Raw genomic sequence first — 21,511 nt, 5'->3', positions numbered from 1 at the left:
GTTAGCGCTTGTCACAGAAGAGTAAAAACGATGTAATTGGAGTGCTGATGCTATTTACTGGGGAAAGAACTCTGGAATGGAAGGTAGTTTCTCCGGATGATCCCAGCGCGGCTGTTCATTTGCACAAACACGTGCACAAAAATCACAGATTTGTCAGCGGGGAGCTGCTCTTGGACTACCGCTTACACGGAAATGCTTTCATCGCCCGTTTGAAGACGCCCAAAAAGCTACTTCTGAGCATGCACTGGCGTCGCTCGTGTCCACAGGGGGGCGAGGAACCACGGAGAATGTCTTAATCCTTCTCTGTGGCAAAGATCTCTCCACGAGCTCTCCTCAAATAGTTTATTTTTCATCTGCTCGTCGTCTGTATCCTCTTTATGTCTCTCCTATCCTGCTGGATCTGGGGCTGGGTTGCTGAGCTGGATCCTGGGCTGAGATCCTGGGCTGGATCCTGGGCTGGGATGCTTTACGGTGATGCAGAACATTGCTGGTAGATACAGAACATCAGAAAAAACACTTGTTGCTTGAATCTCCTTTTGCTACATGCTGAAACCAAATCCTTCCCTTGAGCAACCTCACTCAAGCCGCCTGTTCGGAAAGTGTTCCCAAGGTGCTTCATGATGTGGGAGATGGTCCTGGTCCGCCTCTCTTCCTGGTCCACAATATCCCAGACCAAGTGGTTGGAACCAAGCTGGCTTTAAACCAGTTTCGATACCGCCTCAGTGTTTTCAGTGTGAGGAAATCAGCTAAAAGTGGCTCATGCTAACCGTTCATTCTCATCCTGGAATTTGGTTCTATCGAAGGTTTATCCCAGTTCCGGCAGTGCCGCTGCATCACATCACAGTAAACTTTATCTCCACTGTGCAAAAGCAAGATCTCTTATGTTTTCTAAAAATGTGCTTTTGTCTTTATACAGGAGAACTCTGTGCTAACTAGCCGCCACAGTTCACTTGTAATGTAATGGTATTTGTCTTTTCAAAGCGCCCACACTCTCCTCTCCTCATTTACCTCTTCAGGATCCACAAACACATTAAAAAAAATAAAATAAATCACAGGCTTTTAATCAAACTCCCGCACATGCACACTCTCATATGGCCTCATTCTCCCATTCTCTATCATCACACCTGTACTGCAGCTGTTTCCTGTATTTTGTTGCCTTTTTCCTCTTGTTTTACTGGTTTTTTTCAGTTATTTTTGTGCAACCTTGGTAACAGGTGACGATGGTGAACTGGTAGCACGCTGAGTCATTTCAAACACGACACGCTTGACACAATCAGCGTAAATGTGACACACAAACTTTTAAAACCGGAATTATTCCAGACATTTGGTCCAGTTGTTTGGCCGTTTTGTACTGGGGAGCGGGTGATTACGGAAGAGCCACCTTTGCAAGTCTGTGGGCCATTTTCTTTAACCTTGGATCTCCAGGACAGGGCTGTAGCATGGTTACACCTTCCATCTTGGGTGTCGTGACTTCCTGTGGCGTTCAGAACACATCAAGCACAGTTTGCCGACTGAAATATTTCTCCAAACGTTCTTCTTTGCGCTTCCTGTCTGGCTCTCCCAGCTCCCCATGAGTTCACCAGGGGCTGGTCTGCGTCTCAGGTCACCACCTTAGTTTAAAGATGGTTGCCCTTACCCACAATCCTCTGCTCTGCTTCTGGAGGAAAATCTGCCCCATCAGTTTGGTGTTTTTCATTTTTTGGGATGAAATTAGTCACAGCATGAGATTTGAGAGAGGACGTTCTCATCTGTGAGGACTGTGGGATTACAAACACCCCAAATATCAAACGCTGCTCTGTTTCCTGTCGTCCCAGTTACGTGTCCGCAGGATTGTCAATGTGCGCTTCTTAAATCCGCCTCGATCAAACCTGGCGCACAAAAGAACCTCTGCTGGTTTCAACCCAAAACGAGCTTAAAACCAGGATGCTTAACATTATTTTGGTGTGAAATTACAGCGTTTGCCTGCAGTCTTCAATCCTTTTAAAGTGTAAATGAGGGAAAGTGACAGATTTGTTTCTCTGCATCCCAAATATCACTTTTTCTTCATCGCTTGCTCACTGGACTGTTTTGTAATATATAATGAAATATGTACGATGAATAAAAGGATGTAAAAGAGTCTAGATGATAGACGCCCGCAATAGTACAGGATTAAAATCTAATATATGATAAGCCGTCTTATACTGTATTTAAAAAAACTCTGACTTCAATCCAACAATCAAGTAAAAGGACAAGTTGGTGCATTTGAAACAGGCGTAGAAACTCTTCCAGTCTGTCCTCAGCATGAGGAAAAGTGGGATAAATCACTTCATCACTTCATCGGCGATGCTTTTAGACTTATCCTTGATGCTCAATCGCTAATCTTTCAGGGCCTCATTATTTACCATATTTCCATTGGTCACAGACAAATGAAAGAAATGGCATTTTAAATCCTTCAGATTTCTTTGAGCCTCGTAAATTCCTGAGGTTTCCAGTGTTTATGAAACGTGGAGTGACCAGAGGGTGCTCGAGGACCTCTTCCTGTATGAAAAATGTAGTTGGCTGCTATCTTTCCAAATTCCCCCCCCCGGGCGAAAAACCCCATCCGAGCTCATTTTTCCGTACCCGGCCTTCCTCTTTTCAAGCGCTGCTCTTCTATTTAATTAAAAAACCATCTGATCAGCTGTGTCCAGTCTCAGAGAAGTCGGATAAGGGTGAGACAAAGGAGCAGCGAGTGCTAGCGTAATGCTACCATGAGAACCTGGAGTAGCGGGGAAGAGGGAGAGCTCTGTTCATCCTGCAAAACTCATTTTGAGCAACAATGAGCCTGTCAGTCATGGATGAAAAGGCAGTGGCGGCTCGGGGCGTGCGCTTCCTTTTATCACAAAGTATCTGCATTTTTAGAAAAATCCGCAGAGGACACGGAGCAGCGTTTGACCACTGCAGGCTGCAATAATTGGCTGCTGCATTAAATGCCACAACTTCCTGGTGCAGTGAAGCTGCTGAGGAGGAGCTTCCACCATTAAAGCTGCCTGTGACCGCCACTGACGCTCGGCTGGATTTGTTCAGGGATTTGAAAAACCAGCTTCCTGCACAGGTACCCCCACGGGGACCAGCGTCGGGGGCTCCAGGTGCTCCGATTCCTGTAGAAAAGAAAGGACTCGGTAACTACAGGAGGCTCGTTTTGATGCAGCTGGTGCGAGCGATTGAATGCTGCCCTGTAATTGTGGTTCAAAGAGACGGCTCATTGCTCCTCCGACGAGTTTTATAAATCTACTTTCAGCTGTTTTGATATTAAAATCCTTCTCCCCCCCCTGTCTCCTCTCTCTCTCTCTCAAAGGTGTTACCTGGTATACTGACGAAGCACTGCTGCATCTTACCAGACAGGAACGCAGGTAAGGGCCTCCCGGCATGAGACACACCAGTTTCCACCAGTTTCCACTGCTGAAACAGGAAGTGCCAGTCAGTAGTTGGGGTTGAGGCTGATCCTCAGCGAGTGGCGGTTAGCTTCTTCTTACCTTATTTGGTGTGGGGGGGGGAGGTTCCCGTAATGATCACGGGCTTCTTCACATCGTTGCAGGTGTGAAGAGGTGGCTGATGAAATTGAAGAGCAGGGAGATATACTCAGGTACCTGGCCGTAGTCCGCTGCCACGCTAACCTCTCAGCCGCAGAAAAGACATGCATGCACGCTGGCTGCAACCCCATCCATCCCACTAACAGAAGCTCGCTCTCGCCCTGCACGTGCGCAACTTCTTCCATCGTATTAGAAGCTGTGTTCTGGACCCGCGTCTCTGTTTTCTGTGCAAAGCCTCGCGAGAGCGTTGCGACCACGGCGCCTTGAGTTTCATAGACACACTTCCCAGGAAGCAAATGCACACCGTTCCCAGGCGAGAAACGCTCGGAAACCCCAACGTGACCCCTGATAATAGGGCAAGAACTCATATTCTGCATTCTGAGCACTGAAATCCAGCCACTGTGTATGTTTATATTACTGAATGTGCATGTCTATATTAATGAGCACTAAGGTGCATAAAAAGATATACAAATTATAAGTCCTGTGTGTGTGTGTGTCTGTGTGTGTGTGTGTGTGTAGGCACAGGCATTTTACTGGTTTAAATCAAATATACACCTGTATTTGCTGAGCACCAGAAAACTGCTTCCAACAAACTCAGTGTCCCCCAACTATCTGCATTTATTATGTGAGCCTTGGCATCCTGTCTCCATAGTAACCAAGCAAAAAAGTCCATGCAAAAAAAAAAGGTACAGAAGAAAAAAACATTTTTTTCTCTCTGGTAACTGGATGATGCTTGGCTGTTCCACTTTGAGGAGACGGACACGTGAAGCATCTGTGGTGCTGAAGGAGGCTTCTCAGGAGACCAGATCTGCCTCCGCTCATCAAAGGGAAAGAGTGGACGGAATAATGTGGAAAATGATGACGAGTGAGGAAGATCAGAGGAGACTTCGACAGTAACAACCATGGAGGGATTAATTTCCAAGACTGGAGAAGATGAATGAAATACCTGTGTGTGTGTGTGTGTGTGTGTGTGTGTGTGTGTGTGTGTGTGTGTGTGTGCGCGCGCGCGCGCGCGAGCTACAAGTATCTGTTACATTACAGCGAACAATGACTCCCTCTAGTGGTCATTTCAACTCTCTTTCTTCCAGTTTCTGTTTCTGCAGATTAAAAAAAAATCTTGTAAGAAGAAACTTAATCACCCCCCCCCACACACACACACTGACAGAGTCTGTATGCTCTTCTCTTTTTACTGGATCTCATTTTGGTGACGAGTACTCACAAACGCACCAGTTCTATTTATAGCTGTCATTATATTTCCGGTCCTCCGGTGCCACATTCTGAAAATAAATTCAACAGTCATCTAGCCAGTAACTCAATCGCTCAGCTTCTGGACATCGGTATTATGGTCACGCAAAGACCAGATATATCGAAGAGATGCGCTCTCGGATTTCTGATGCATGCGGCTGTATCCTGAATGCAGAGTCGATGCAACAAGATGCTGACCAGCGTGTTCTTCAGAGGCATTCCCTTTCAGGCCTTTCTGGCTTTGGAACATTCCGTTGTACCTTGAATCCATATTGCATTGGTCTCCGTGATGACCGACAACACCCCCAGGCCCCCCACCCAAATAAACTTCAGCCATGTAAAGATAAACCAAATAACCGCTGTTGACTTACGCGCATATACATACATGTCATTTTTGTCATCAGCTCGCCACACCTGGCTGTTTTGTGCCAGGATAACGTACGAGGTTTTTTGTCTGATATATGTTGCCATGGAAACAAGCTGGCCTGGAGGGGGTGCAAAAGAGATGCTAGAGAGCGAGACTGAAAGAGATGGAGATCAACGCGTCCGTGAACTCTCTGGTGATCATCCAGTTCTGCGCATTCCAAATTGAAAAGTGCCTCCTCGTCCCGAGGCGCTCCTCACTGCACCTGACTTCGTCCTCAGCAACAGCACCTGTCACCGTGGGCACCCCCGCACCCCCGCAGTGAAGCTCCCGGACGCCACAGTGGTGCAGCAGCAGCCTCATCATGCGGCCGGTCGGGAGCCGAGCTCCTACTCTCCGTTTATCTTCTCAAGCCTGCGAGAGGATGCACATGGAAGCACTCAGCATCCATCCAGCCTCCGCGCGCACGCGGGTTGCTCATGATATGAACCAGTAAGAAAACAACAGGCAAAGAAGCAGTGGACTTACTTCCTGTCCTTGCCACAGCTCTCGGAGGGTTGATGGAATGGTGGCAAACTTGCAAAAACTAAAATGACAAGCGGGGTCCTCTCAAGGGTCGCGCGGCGGCCATGAGCGTAAAATCAATGTGAGACATCGGCGAGTAAAAAAGTGAGTAATGCCATGAAAATCAGCATAAAGCTCCTGCAAAGATAGTGGCACAAGTGCGTGTCCGTGTGCAACGGCCTGTTTCTACGCATATGTGGGGTCCAGCTGTTTAAGCATGGTAACGTTAAGATAACTGCAGTATGTGAGACACTATATTCGTGCTGGAGGCCTTCAGCTCCTCATTTCTGCTTTCCTCCTGACTCCTGTAGTTGATAGTGAGTCCTGCGCTATCTCTCCTCCTCAGCCTCCTTAGTCTCCCTCCGCCATGAGTCGGTGCCCTAGAGCCCCGCAGCCCCATCACAGCTCTCTCCTCCTCCTCTGCGCTCCCCAGGCGTAGCCACTGGACCGCTACGAGAGCGGGGAGCTGTGAAAGATAGCCTCTCTCCCTCCAGGTCTCCGTTTCTCGGCAACCGCTCTGCCGCAGCCACAAATTGATTGTAAACAGATATGACACAGAAGCACCGTAGATTCGAGGGAAAAATCAACAACCTGTTTATTTTGCCTTCTGAAATTGGGCACTGATGTGGGCGACTGTGTCCAGGTGCAAATCGGTGTTTATTTGCGTGATTCCACGAATGCTAACAGCGATACGGCAAGGGCGATGCTGGGGATGTCAGATTTTTGGAGGTGAGGCCAGTCGGCACCGCGTAGATGTTGCTGGCTGTGTTTGTTTGGGGCCTTTTTCCGGCACCAATTAAGCTTCTCGGCGTGCCGGTACCCCGGAGCACATGATCCATCTTCCTGCTCTCCTATACCTGAACCGCTCGTCTCCGACGCACCGAGGGCGCGTTTTGATTAAATCTACAGTCGTCCCCATTTCCTCGTTGCTCATTAGCAATGAATGATGGCAGCAAATGGAAGTAAACTGCAGGTGTGCCGGTTGTTGCTGCTCTGCCGACAAACGTTTAAATGACTTTTTGACCGTTTAGATCACGGTAATGAGGAAGGTGCGGATTCTGGCAGAGAAGCACCGTCTCGTTAAACAGAGTGTCCTGATATATCTGATGATTGATTTCGACATTTCTGCTGATACAATAGAGTCTGACAGGAGAAGAAGGTCGATGCTAATGCTGGTGCCGCTTTAGCAAAGGAACTAACTAACAGCACTGTTTGTGGCCTCTGGGACTTCTCAGGTGAAGTTTCTCATCTCTGTAGACACCAGATTAATCTGCGCCTTGCAGCTTTGCAGTATCAGTTTTAATCCATTTCTGGAAGTAACCTTATTGTGAAGAACAATACCTTCAACTTGGGAGTAGAGTTTGAAACCAGAAGATATTGAGGCAATTTCTTTCTCTCCACAGCCCACATCATCCTGGACAGAAGCCTTTTCCCCATCTGGTCTCCTAAAACTGTTGTGTGATTGGCCAGAAACACAGAGTGGGCGGGGCTAATGCCAGAGAGTGGAAATGCCATCCGCCTATGGTGCAGGGTGGGCCACATATCATGTTTTTCCAATCTTCTCGTGTCCAATTCTGGTGCGAATTATAACCTCACTGTCGTGTTCTACGATGACAGGAGCGGCGCTGGTGTGGTCTCCCGCTGCTGTAGCCCATCTTTTTCAAGGTTGGACTGCTGACCATCTGTCTGTCTGTCCATTCTCTAACCTCTCATGACAAGGCATTTTTGATGGTTTGTATTTTGCCACACTCAGAGTCTCCTCTTCCCCCATTCTTCCCTATTTTGATGCTCAGTTTGGACGTCTACATGCCTAAACGCACTGAGTTGCAGCCGTGGGATTGGCTGATTAGCTATTTGTGTTAACAAGCAACTGTTAACAGCTGGAAGTGGGAACAAAACCTGTAATGCATACATTTCTTCTCCTGCTGTCCTACAGATTGCAGGGGTCTGATCACTTTCTACTGAATGAGAAGTCTCTTTAGCCATCAGGCTGCATTACTGTCATTTTACCCCTGACCTCAGGTCAGATTTAGGCCTTCGTCTGTGAAATAGCAGAGACTGGCTCTGCTAACAGAATCAGTGTGTTTTCAAAGGAACTGACATTCCCTGCTGACGGGGCTTTAGCCAGCAGCTTAGCCGCCGTTTGTCTGGAGATGATGGCTGTAATGGCGTTCGTGTGGACTTCAGAACAAACACAACGTAGACGGTCTAACACCCTCCTGTGGGTTTGTTATGCCTACTTTGATCTTGGCTGATGAAGAATAAAAGTACTTAGTGGCATAAGGTGGATTTGACAGTGTTTCCAGTTGATGGGTGGACCCCCAGATGGACCCCCAGATGTGGCAAGATGCTTTAAAGTGAGAGAAACAACCAAAATGGAACGCAATCTTAGGGCGCGTCTGTCTCCACTCTTCTTGGCGTCTTGCTGGCTGCTCTCCAGGGAGCTTGTGGTACTGTTCTCTCCAGGACTTTCCTAGCTAGCTAATTAGCCTCATAGCTAGCAGCTCGGTGAAGGTGGAGGGTTTATACGGTGTGTTCTCTTGACAAAGATACTGAAAATTTACCATTCTTTATCAGTTTTTAAACCTAAAGAAGCCTTTCAGCTCAGAGGTTAAACTTGTTCAGGAAACTAAGAGAAGTGCTGGCGATTTGAAAATCATGGTAGGACCGAGATGACCAAGAACCACAGCAAGGGTTCTTCCATTGAACCTGTTCCCGTCCTTGGATTATAAAGGAGTAATGTGCGATACACTGGCTCACCGCAAGAGGGCGTTTAAGACGCATTAGCTTCATATTAGTGAATATTATATAATCTACTAATTTGGACTGGAACTAGAGGTTTATTTCCAGGTGAACTAATGTCTCTAAAAACTTGCTCCTGGACTGTTTTTCTCTACCTTCTCCTTACCATATACCTCTATCTCTGAGCCTATAAGGCGTTTCAGATGATACCAGGCACTTGTGCTCTTAGACGTCTCACGTCCAGTAAAATAACATTTGCTGGATCTGTCGTGTTTATGCCCAAGGGGCCGACTCTCCTCGGCTGCTCCACCTCAGCCATCAGGAACAAACAGTGTATTAATATTCCTTTTTAGCAACCGTTTGTACTGACACGCCGTTTGGACACATCGGTGCGCTCATAGATCCGGGCGCTTTATGACAGTTTTATCTAGATTTTCTTTCTTTGATCCTGGACTGGAATCCCTTAGCATGGTCTAGCTCATCATCCTGCAGCAGCTTATTGCTGACGTAACATCGTGTCTCAGGCTTCTGTCCTGATTTATTGTCTCTGTCATGGACATGGTCATAATTTTGGGCTGCGTGAATAATCTGTAATGGTCTCTCTGATGGCGCCACAACCTTCCGACGGAATACTTAAATGCGATTGGTCGAACCCGAAAAGCAGCACTAGCATCATCTATAGCGACCTGTCGCCTCCTCAGGGAGGTCCGACTGAGCGCCAAGCTCAGAGGCAAATATTGTTCTTTTCAGAGGAAGAGCTTGTGAAAGCAGAAGTTCTCCTAAAGCAATAAAGCCCAGGCAGTCATGAAGACAGATGGAGGTCTCCGCTCGCATCCTGCGTGTCCAATGGCGCAGGCCTGGAAAAGACCCCGCTGGGACCGCCCCCAGGGGGAGACACACGCGGGACTCTGATTAGGACGGCAATAATAGTGTTTTCCCGTCAGCAGAATAGTGTGTGGGCCTCGGAGAGAGAGGCGCCTCATTATAGCCAATAAGTGTGTAAAGCTCAGAATCACGTTTCAGAACGGAAACATCTGGCCAGAGGGTGTAAAGCGGCAGCAGGTAAACGGCTCATGCGTCGTATTCACGGTAAATCTTTGGCTCGGCAGAGACATCAAACAGCTTTTCATCTTTTTGTGTGATTACGGAAGCTGATATAGGAGACATTGAGATGATGGCACAAAGAGGGTGGATTTAACTCCACACATTAAAGGAAAAGTCAGTTTCTATAGCAACATTGTAAAAAAAACAACAGTGTTTGAAGATATTTCTATGAATATTGACCCACGATGAGGCCACCACCTCTGTCGTTCAATTCTGGGTCTCACCACTAGGTGGTGCCAAATCCCACACTGCACTTTTAAATGAAGGCATCTCTCTGAACCAGGTGGGGTTTTTAAATTTTGGGTTAAGGTTTCTATTTTTAGTAAAGAAATAATCCTAAATAACGTTTTAACCTGGATGCGAAGCCCACGAATAAGCTTTTATCAAAGAGACACACAGAAAACTGACTAAATCATCTCTCCTGATGTCAGGCCTCAGTTGTTGTGAATCATATTAAAGTAGATTAATTAGGGTTTTTTTAATGTCTGTTGACTACATCTGCTCCTTTTCCCTGCTGTGTGCTGCTATTCTTGTCGCTTCACAGCAGCTCCAACCATAACTGTTCCTCAGCAGCGATTGTCTCCGATGAGTGAAACAACTTTATAATGAAGGCTTTTCTTTTCCCACTTCATCCCCGTTGCTGCAGCCCATGCATCACCTGCTGCCGATGATGTCGCATCTGCATGCGCTTCATTTTCTGCCCCACCAGGCTCATGCATTATTGAACGAGTGCGAGTCCGAGCCTGCTAAAATCAGAGGGCAGCGTTTTATCTCTCGCCTCTGTTTTCCCCAGCTGTGGGGGCTGCGGGGTCTTTAATTGCACCGTCTGAGCCCACAGTGACTCTGCAGCCTTTGTCTTGCTTGGAGCAGCATAATTCATTCAGATTTATAGTGTGTGTCTTTAGCGTGTGTGTACCTGCTGTCTTACACAGAATGGTCGTTAGGAAGGCAGCCCAATATGTATCAATACCTTCAATATTGACGGGTTGGGCTTAAACTTAAACAGGCCTCGGAGTCCAACGAGAACGGCGGATTCTAGGAAACTGGCCACACGGAGAGCTGCAAACTCTCTCAAAGGCTTCATGGAAATATGGTTTTTTGGGCGGCTGTTGGTGCTGCAGGCAGGAACAAGACTGATTCCCTCCTCTGCAGACGTTGCACCGTAAGACCAAGAGATGGTGCTGTGTTTCTTAACAGTAGACACACACACACACACGCACACGCACGCACACGCACGCACACACACACACACACACACACACACACATTCTTGTACCGCAATTTTTGCGAGGACTTTCATAGACAATTTATTAAGCAGCTCCCTATTCGAACTCTAACCATCCCAACTAACAAAAGCTTAACTCTCAAACAGTCTTTTGAAGTTTTGAGGATGCACCTAAACATCCTCACTTCCCAAAAATGTCATCACCTTCTTCAGATCCTGCAGCATCCTCTGCAGCTGCACCATTTTTTTTTTTTAAACCTCATGTCATCACCTACAAGGTGTATTTTGGTACTTGATATGTAGCAAGTACAAGAACACACACACACAATACAGGTCACCTATGCTGCTTAGCATTCACCTTCCGTGCACTGTATCTTTAGTCTGCAGGCCTGAGAGGGTGAATCTCTGGCTGCTGCAAATCCATTTTTCTTTTTTTTGCGTTAGATGTGCATCATTTTCACACAGCACCGAGTGCCGGGGGAGGAAACCAGCTTTGGATACGGTCTAGCGGAGCGGAGACCCGGGACCCATGAGCCATTCAATCTGCGTGCCGTCACAACACGTCAGGTGGACGCCTAAGCCGCTCCAGCAGGCTCCGCGCACACCGACAACTATTTAAGGAGTTTCTAACAGCCTGCCTAAACAGTGCAAGGTCAACACTCGCAGTGATAAGAGGGGGGAATTGAGCAGGCGGCCGGCGTGGCGTGAACACTCCGGATAATTGAAACAGGGAGGGTGACAGACGTGGCTGCGGGGTCGGTGGAGGATGGGCCTGTTTTTTCTGTCTTACACAATATTTGCTGTCATCATGTTTATTATTCATAGCGTTTCGACTGCACCGAAGCACCTGGACCACCTCAAAATTGAGGAAATTAATCACTGCAGTGACACCCTTTTATAGCTATCAGGCAGAGCCAGGAAGTGTCCGGAGTCAGCATGAAAGACAATTTATATAGTTTCATTATTAATAAGCTCCCTTTTACCTAAACTGGGGATTTCCTGGCACAGAAGAATAAGGCCACAAGTGCAACCATGTGAAAACTCCAGATAATTAGAGGAGCCAGGCTAAGTTCCTGCAGCATCCTCTGCAGCTGCAGCTAAACCTCATGGTCACCTCAGGGGGGACAGAAATGTTTTCTCGCCGATAACAGCAACATGGGTATTTTCTCATTTAATCCGGAAGGGTTATCTCACCCTTCCAATCAGGTGTTGTGTTCCGCCCAAGCTGCTCGGGAGGGGGGGGGATTAGGGAAACAGGTCAGGTGTGAAGAGTTCCTCTCAGGAAGATTGTTCCCACACACCATGTCACCCATCATTCCCAGCCAGCTTTAGTAATGGAGCAAGGTTCCATGCTGAGGAAGCACGAGCAGGCTGGAGATGGATGTTCAGCCCTGACCAGAAGTCCAGAGGGTTGATGGGACACGAAGAGGGCCTGCATGGATCTGTGGAGCGTTTTTGGGGAATGGCATGTTTACTTCATTTGTCACCTCCTTCTGGTTACCATCGCGAGGTGCCCGGGCCCAAATCCATTTCCCAATCCTCACGATTCAGCACTTGACCTTGAGATGATCTCTCAGCCCAGCTATTTTTATTCCCACAATGATCATCGCGGTCATCTCTGCTGCGTTTTTTTGCCTGAAATGGTGCAGATCCAGAGCTCCCAGGAAGGGATCTGCCCACACCTGCAAAAATCCAGCCGTTCTTTATTGTAGTTTTAGGTCTGAACTTGTTCTTCTTTTCACTTTCATGCAGTTGTATTCCCGCATCTATCCTCTAGGGGGAGCTGTGATCTTTTTTCCAAAGCTTTGTTTGAATAAAATCCCACTATACTAATGGAACACACACACACACACACACACACACACACACACACACACACACACACACACACACACACGGTTGCTCATATTATATGTGACCCCTGAAGGAAGATTTTAATTACAGGGGAGTGCTTTTTTTCTGAGTGCTTGTGTTTCTGACAGTGCCAGCAGATAGAAAAAACAGCCGTTATCAGAACAGTGGGGAAATATAAAATTTGAGGATTACAGCAAGTCCTTGTAGAATGCCTTTTTCTGACAGGGCAAGTTTGGTATATATATTTTTTTCTTCAGAAGCTAAGTGGGGGCAGTCGCACGTTGACACCCACAAACTGAAACTCAGGCTGAGGTGCGGCCTAAACTCGCCCCCAGTTTCCCGGTCTCCTTCTTTTGCGTGAAGCCACATTCACTCGTGGCACGCGCTCGTCGTGCGGTTGAGTTTACTTGTCGCCATTTGGTGCGTTTGAGCGGAACAGGCGGATCAGCATGAGAGCACAGACGGGGGGTCGAGATGGACGGAAACAGGAGGGAAAAGAGACTTTGCGGGGAAAGAGAATCGAAAAAGACAGGTTTTGTGGAGGAAGATGCGTCTCTGGTCCAGGCGTGACAACAGCATGGAGAACTTTTATGAACTGTATGGACGCAGATTTTCTACATCCCCGTTTAAAGCAGCACGTTTGGGCTGCAAAGAAGCCTTAAAACGTGCAATAATGTCGTTGTAGTTTGTGGCGTAGTCATTTCACGACCCCTTGTGGCATTTGTTCACAAATGAGCCTCCATCATGTCAGACTTCTGCACATTTTTACCATTTTTAATCACTTTGTAGGTTTTTGTAGTCGTCCTGGTCACTCTGGGTGGTATTTCTATTTCTCCTGTTGCAGCTCCTTTAAAACTAAAAGACAACCAAAAACGTGATCATCATTCAGATCTTTGGGCGTCATGTTGGTTGAGTCCATCTGTGGTAACTGTAACATTGGGGGGGACTCAGGTCTGGTATGGCTGCTGACAATCTGAACAAGGACTAAACTATGAGAAGATTTCAAGAGGTCGGCCGTCACTGTGGAGCCAATCTGAGCTTTTTGAAAGGGAGGCCAAACAGATGTGTCTCCTCAGGAAAAGTTACTGAATGTAGACGGAGTTTGTAAAAGATAAAAGCACCTTAAGCCTCTCCTGAAGGCTGTAACTGCTGCTAAAGGTACTTTAGCTGCCTACTGAGAAAAAGGGTACGAATAAGCGTTTATATCTATTTTTAAGTGTTTCATCTTAAGGCTGCAACACAACTTTTATGTAAAGGAGTGAAAATGTCTAAAAACCTCCCCTTGACTATGATGAATGTAGTTAAATGTGTTAAAAGCTTGGTATTTATCAGGCTAATGCAGAGCTTAACCTCAGTTTACTGTATGTTAATGAGACCACTTAAAGTTTGGACAAAAACATTTTTCAAAGCGGCGTCTCTTCAGAAGTGTTCGTCAATAAGTATCATTCTTCTTTGTTCATCCTCATCTGCACCAGCTCCAGCTGAAATGCTGCTGCAGCTGGAGATTTTGGAAGTGCAGACACTGGCGGTGGAAATTAGCGGCGAGGATCTTTGATGGCGCCCGTCTCTCTCTCTTCTTCTCTGCTTTCATTCACCCACTCGCGGCTCTGCATTATAGATAAGTCAGGGTGTGTTCACGGCATTTTCCCCAGGATAACTTTCCCCCCAGAAATAGGAGGCGCTACCTTTGGTTTGGTGCAAGCCTCGAGGTTTCCATGGTTACGCAGCGAACCGATTTTGGGCCAAATTTGTGACATTTGTAAATTCTTCTTTGGTCTCTTTTTCAAACCTGCAGCTTTTATGTGACAGCGTCAGAAAGGTTGTTTCTTTATCGCGTTTTTCTCTCCTGTGGAGTGAAACAGCAACAGTGAGGATAACAGTCACTTTGAAAAATAAAGAGGAGCACTCACAGACGCTGGGAGAGTTCCTATGAAAAATGGAAGAAAAGCAGCAGACTGAGCTGACATTTTCCTTTCTTTTCTAGGTTAGGGCCTTTAAAGAAATATGACATATGATGAAATATGTTACCTCCGCACTGGAAAGGAGCGAACAGCTTCCATCTACGCACCTCCTTATAAATGGAAACATTAATGTATAGAGTGACTTAAGTGCTAGCTAACATTCGTGTTAATCATCCTTTGTAAGTGTTGCTGTGATGCCGGACTCCTTTTCGTGGACTAACTGCGTAATCACTTGTCCCACTTCTGTTAACGTGACATCTTCTTCTTCATCCATTCATTTTATGGAAGTCAGACAGTCCATCTTTGGATTCAACTCGTGTGTAAGGAAGTGAATCACTCTTACTCTCTTTTGACCAACACACTGACGATTTAGGTTTATTGTCTGACTGGAATCCAGCTGCTCCACCAGTGTCTCACCTTCAGCGACAGTAAGTAACTGCCTGTTGTGATGCTCCTGATGGGCACCGGATGTGTGTTTTTGGTGTTCCAGTGGAGAATCAATACTGCTTCAGTCAGATTCTTGATGCTCCGTTTGGACCTCTAACCTAACCATACCTGTGGGCATACAAACACCCTTCCTTCCCAGCTGTATCCACCTGGAAAACCCAGCCGGAGCATCGATCTGATATTCTCTGAGGCTGATTTACATCCTCCAACAAAAGCTCCCGTGAGGATAACGAATTCACCACCCAGCGCAGCATAAAGGACACATTTGTATTCGGCACGTCTCTGTTGTGATTTTCCACATTGTTTATTCTCCACAAGTCTTTTTTTTTTGTTGTTCCGGAGTGAGTCGGCGCATTATTTTCATGTTATGCACTGCTGCTGCAAATAGTCTCAGATGTCCTAGCTTAAAAAACAAGCTGCCTCTCTGCGTGTTTGCAGAGTCTGAGCTCCCTTTCCACGGCCTGCCCTTTAATGCGATCCCCGTGACACTATGTCTGCTGCTGCTAATATTCAATAAGTACAGGCAAATAGACACAGGGTTTACCATGGCGATAAGAGGACGGATGTTGTCTGCATGAGGGAGCACGACAGTGCGTCCTCAGTGTGGAAATATAAGCGCTTTTCCACACGGCGGTACAACAGCGACGCGACTTTAGCCCGCGAGGTAGCACGGAGCAGCTTTGTAAAGTTGTTTTCCCCAATCGGAGGAATTAATTTCCCTTGTCAGAAGCTGAAAGGAGGCTTAATTCCATAAACAAGACAAACAACATCGATACACATCATATTAGCGCAAATCCAACTCGCAGGAGGACGCGTCTGTCTGCGAACGTGTTCCTGCGTTATCACCGGGCCAGCTGCCGAGTGGCTGCGCTGTTTCACGCTGATTCTAATCACGCCGGAGGAAGTCAAGCGTGAAGGTTCCACCTGTGTGCACAGTTGTGTTGTAACAGGTCAAGCTGGTTTAAACGTGAGCATTTGAGGTCTCGTGGATATTAATCAGGTGATCAGGCAGCAGCAGGGTTTACGACGAGGGAAGTCATCCAAACCATAATGACCCCAGTGATCTGATCTTTCCTGTTGTCAGTAGCGGATGCTAACCTGGTTCACATACTGTATGTGTTCATGGAACGGGTTCTAAATTGCTCCAGAGTCTCCGAGATCATTTAGTTTCCTCGTTATTTACTTTACTTCAGCCTCCTATTGGCACTTACTCAATTAGACAAGATGGTAAAGAACATTCACGCAGAATATGAAAGTCTTAGCATTCTTAGCTAGAGGATGCTAACAAATCTGCACGGGGTGGCTGTGGGACTCATGGGGCTTAACGTAGCGTAGCACCTGTAGCAGCTCTGAACAGATGGACGGAAGGTCGAAGGCCTCACAGGAAGGAGTCAAACCAAAACCATTAAATGAGTTTTTCTAAATGTCAGGAAGCCAGTAATTATGCATCCGGTTGCTAATGGTGATGCAGGTTGCAAGTTAGCAAGAAAGGCCATCGCAGCACCCCAATTCCACCTCTGTCATGCACAGAACCTTCTCCTGATGCCGTCATCCAAAAACGTCCACCTTCATGCAGCAAACATTTCAGCTATTTTTAGCATTGGAAACATTTCGTTGGCGTTATTGAGCACCACTGAGAGAAGAGACATGAAATACAGGACCAAGGTGGCGTCCACGGCTTTAGAGGCGGACTTTAAAATTCTGTCAAAACTCTAAATGGTTCCCTGTCGGAGGCAGCCCATAATAAGTCGGGCGATAAAGCGGCCGCGCCGCTCGGAGCGATCGCTCTGAACAAACACGGCATTCCGGGAGGGAGGAAAGAGCAAAAGGCGGCACAGCCGTCTGAAAGAAATATGGAATCTAACGTTTAACGAAATAGCTCGTTCATAATTTTGCTCGGCGCCGTTTCGCCGTGACGCGTGTGTGTTTTACCTCTTTATTATTCGCCCGCTCCTGGAGGCCTCTGGCTCACACATCAGCGCTAGACGGGTGTGTTATTACCTCTGGGCGAATCCATCACCTCGCTTAATTCTGCCTCGTAATCACCAGCTCGCGCACGTCATTTCTCGTCGGTTCCTAAACTGCAAACAGGATGTCTTGGCATATTCGAGGCGCCGTTCTTCTTGGGGTTTAACCGAGCGCCATTCGTCAGAACCCGGTCGTCGCTCGGCCGGCTGGGATATGAACGAGGCGGCGACAGGAAGGACACACGCTCGTTGTGGCTTCTCTCTGCTTTGAGGATGTTGGGAATGTGGCAGACCGTCTCCTGACACCTCCAGGCCCCCCACCCTTCCCGCACCTTTGCTGTCAATCAAAGGTGCCAGAACCCGGTCCTCGAGGGCTGTAGTCCAGCCGGGTTTTCTTTCCTCCCAGGCAGAAAACAGCTTTTACAAGTGGGAACCCAGGTGAAAGAGCGGTCGACCTGGTAGGTCAGAAAACCCGGTTGGATCGAGGCCCTGGAGGACCGGGCTCACTGGAACCACAGCTGCTTATTCTGCTGTTGCCCGGCGTGCAGCCGTATCAGTGGGTTGTGAGCGTGTGTGTGGCTCACCTTGAACCACTGCAGCAGTGTTGGATGCGCCGGTTATGTAATCGGCATTATTACAGAATCCACAAGCGGGCGAGCCAATGAGATCAGAGCAGGCAGATAAAGCGGCAGATCTGCAGGCCGGGCCAGATCTGCCAGGAATACAGAGAGACTATTAGGTTACTTCTGGACTGGATTTGTCTGATTTAGAGACTTCCTCCTGGATGCATTTAACGTCAGAGTGAAATGAAACAGGCGTGTCAGCGTTTAAAACAGGGCCGTAGAAAGTCCAACAAAGTCTTTTTGGGAGAGGTGGACTCACTGAGGTCCTGGGAGGGGGGGGGTTGGTCCAAGCTGGGCGTGTGCTCATACAGAATCCCTTTGCTCCAGGCTGATGCACCGCTGTCAGCTGGAAGGGCCCATTTGTTACCGTGAGTGCTCCATCCTGGTCCAGTTAGATTAATTGATCAGTTCATTTTTAAAATCAATTAAACTTTGAAACAATTCCTCTCAATGACCATGTTTTCTGACAGGCCTTCGATCATTCTGAGGTCCCACTCAGAGACCTCAGACTTCACAATCACTGCGCGCCTCTTTCCGCGGGTCCAGGGTGCCAAAATGATGTTCCAGGCAGCTTAGAGACGTCCACGGCAGACTGGACGGGGCTCATTTGGCCTGTGTTTTAGCTGGACTCAGTGGAGAGCAGCGATAATGGCGGCTGGAGAAGGACCAGAATGAGTTGATAGCGCTGACCGAGGCCCCGATACAAGGTCAAAGAGCGTACAGCGGATGGTTGATATCTCTGGCTCGGCTCCACGGAGCTGTTGGCAATTTGAATAGAGAGCAGAATGATTCTTAATGCCTCGCCCCGCGAGGATATCGGGTTATATGGGACAGCGACCCGTGAAATGATTTGTTCTACACAAAGAGGAAGAGGAGCTGCTTTCCTATCAGAGCGACAAACAGCCGGCAGAGATGAGAAATCTTATACTGAGGGCGAGAATGGAAGGGGTCGATGTAGCACGCAGCACGGGCGTTTAAAACATCTGCTTTAAAGGTATTTAGATAGTACTTAGATAATTCTCCACAGAGTGGTGTAATTTTAATATCTGACTTTATACTGGAGGTTTATGAGATATGAGAAACCATTAAAATCTGGATCTGCAGAGCCTGTAAAGCTGTACATAAACCTGTGCGATAATGTAGAATAAAACACTTTATTTTTCCTGTGCAACTGACATCCACTGGTGTTTAAGTGGTTTCCAAAAATACCCTCTCTAAAGCCCCCTTTAGCACTTCCCTTTGCTGCTCCTTATTTAACCTCTCACTGCCAAATAAGCACCAAAAAGCACGGTCATTTTAGGAAGGCAATGGCCACTTTTGACCCTTTTATGCAGCTGCGGTACTTGAAGGCAGCAGCAGCTTCCTGTTTGTTGGTGCCTGAACTGCCATTCCAGCTTCATCAAGTCAGAAAGAAGAATGTGACCTGGCTGGCAAATGCCCCGGAATCCACACAGATGGAGCAGCAGGGCACAAAGAGTCGAGCATCTCTGTGATCCTGGAGACCCAAAGGATCCTCCGTCAACCTTAAATCTGCTCCTGAGGACCTCCTGCAACACTGACGACTCTCACTTTAAAGCCACCTTCTCCATTTACAGGGTGGCTGCATTTTTATAGAGGATTTTTATTCCAGGACTTGATTATGATATCAAGAATCTTATACAAGGAGGCCTTTTAAAGCTTCCTGCCCTGAGCTGTTTCACATCACATAGATACGAATCTGCATAAATGGAGCTCCTTGTTAGCAGCGGCTAGCCTCATGGTTAAAATTTGTCTCACGCTCTCCTTTAAATCTCCTGTTTGAGAAGATAGCACACATCCATCAGTGCGCTAAACTGTTGTGTTGGCTTCCAGCAATGTAGGTATCATTTAAAGTATCTTAGAGCTTCCTCTGAGGCTCTCCAGGAAATGGAGATCCAGGACCCGCGACCAGCAGGAGGAGATTGGAGAGTCGATCTCTGATGTGACGGGTGATGAACTCGGCTCTCATCCGAGAGGAGAGAGCAGCAGAGCAACGCAGATGGGACGGAGGCCTGGAAGATGGACCGGAGCGAGACGGGAGGGATGAGAATAAAGGTGTCAGGACAGATGCTAGACAGATGAAATAGAGGAATCAGACACATTTCAAACAGACGGATGAGGACGAGGACCTGAAGCGCCGGAGCTCTGAGATAAAATAGGAATGAAAATGAACAGTTTCAAACCAAAACTAAAGAGCTTGAAGTAAAGAAAGTCTGTGGAAAGAGAGGGTGGCGAGAGATTGCAGATTCCAGAAATCAGACGGAGGATAAAAGGATCTAGTGGGGCAGATCGTGGCGCTGCTGGGTGACAGAAACACAGGAAATGATGTCATCTGTTTTCAAAATTTGGGAATTCAGCCAGAAAAAAAGAAAGAAATAATTTTGTTGTGGGAAATAGAAACTGATAAAACAGATCAAGTATAAATCTTATTCCCAACCCTCTCCCTTCTTTTAAAAAAAATATTTTATATTAAAAGATCCCAGGAACAGTCATTGTCCATGTTCCTGTCTTGGAACCTGTCTTCCAGGTTTCATCATTGAAAGATTCTGAGTGTTGGAAGCTCTGCCCAGTGATATTTAACCTTGCTGTAAGAAGGACAAATATTATTTTGTTAAATTTATAAAGATGACGGGGATAAGGGATATCAATAATGGAATCATGTTAGAGAGGAGGAAGAGAAACATTTATTTTCAAGGTTTCTACGAGAACGCAGGAGAATCCCTCTGACATAGAAGAAAGACACGTGAGAAGATGTTTCATGGGCCACTCTGTCTGTCGCCGTCTCCATGTCTTACTCCTGTCCTCTTCCTCGTACCTCGGGGATCCTTAATCCAGTTCCGGGGTTTTGCTCCTGCCAAGCTGTGAGGAGTAGCAGCATCAGCAGCAGCAGCAGCGACGAATGCCTGCTCTGCTCTGCTCTGCTCTCCTCTCCTCTGCTCTGCTCTATTCCGCTCTGCTCTGCTCTGCCCAGGCTGCCTCTCCTCCTCTCCTCTCCTCCTCTTCTCTCTCTCTCCGGGTTCTCTGCTCTGCTGCAGTGGATGCTCTCCGCGGTGCGCTCACCAAACGGGTCTCAACGGAGGAGACCTGCGCGTCTCTCCCTCAGTTTTCCTCACACCTCTTTGGTTTCTGATACTTGTTCCCACGCCGACTTCCCCCTTCCTCCACGTATCATCTGGATAAATGTGAGAGAAAAGTCTTAGGGAGGCGAAGGAGAAGCAAAGAGCTCCTGAAGTCCGAGCTCCAACATCTGTACACATCTGCCTGTATGTTCCGCTGTCTCCAGGCGAGAGAGAACCTCATGCTCTGACTCCTCTTAGACTTGGTGTCAGGTAAGTTCTCCCACTGTCTTTTTCACTGTGGTGCATGTGGCCGTTGCTGTGGCTTTTGATCGTTCCACCATAGACGTGGTTCTGGTTTTGTGATGTTGGAGCAGAAGTTGTGTGCAGATGCGCGACACTTCCCTGCAGAACTGTCAGAACAGAACAATTATCAGCCGTGGTACTGGATATGACTTGCATGATCCATCCCCTGACACGCGTTCCCTGTGCACGGTTGCTTGGGAGGGGCAGGACCTTCTGCCGATGTGCCTTTGACGCGTCTGGCACGCAGAAGCGGAGCGTTGTTATTTCGTAATGAGGGGAATCCTGCACCGTAAGACTGGCGTACGTGGCCCCACGGTGCCGCACGGTGAAAATAATGAGATTCTGTGACAGTGTTGTGACAGAGGGAGCACGCCACACTGTGCACATACATGTGAGTGAGTGGGCGGCTGCATGAGCTTATTTTAAACTCTCCATTTGAAGAGGTGAGTTCTGAGTGGGAAGCCGAGAGTTTGTTTTGTGAATA

The 21,511-nt window shown here is 47.4% G+C and overlaps 1 protein-coding gene across 6 annotated transcripts in view; it reads left to right on the top strand.

The window, feature by feature from the left end:
- Positions 1-21,511, top strand: part of dlgap2a (discs, large (Drosophila) homolog-associated protein 2a) — a 98,304-nt gene that overhangs the window by 2,722 nt on the left and 74,071 nt on the right. For 2 of the 6 annotated variants that reach the window (XM_029832690.1, XM_029832689.1), the window contains exons 2-3: positions 3,317-3,371; positions 3,557-3,604. In XM_029832690.1, coding sequence (XP_029688550.1) covers positions 3,317-3,371; positions 3,557-3,604 — 103 coding nt within the window. Of the gene's footprint in view, positions 1-3,316; positions 3,372-3,556; positions 3,605-20,383; positions 20,995-21,511 lie in introns of those variants that run through there. The other 4 variants (XM_029832694.1, XM_029832691.1, XM_029832693.1 and 1 more) reach the window with 3 other exon arrangements.

Source organism: Takifugu rubripes, chromosome 2 (genome assembly GCF_901000725.2).
Source record: "Takifugu rubripes chromosome 2, fTakRub1.2, whole genome shotgun sequence".
In the NCBI taxonomy this organism is placed as follows: Eukaryota; Metazoa; Chordata; class Actinopteri; order Tetraodontiformes; family Tetraodontidae; genus Takifugu; species Takifugu rubripes.
This window is presented reverse-complemented; position numbering and strand designations above follow the sequence as displayed.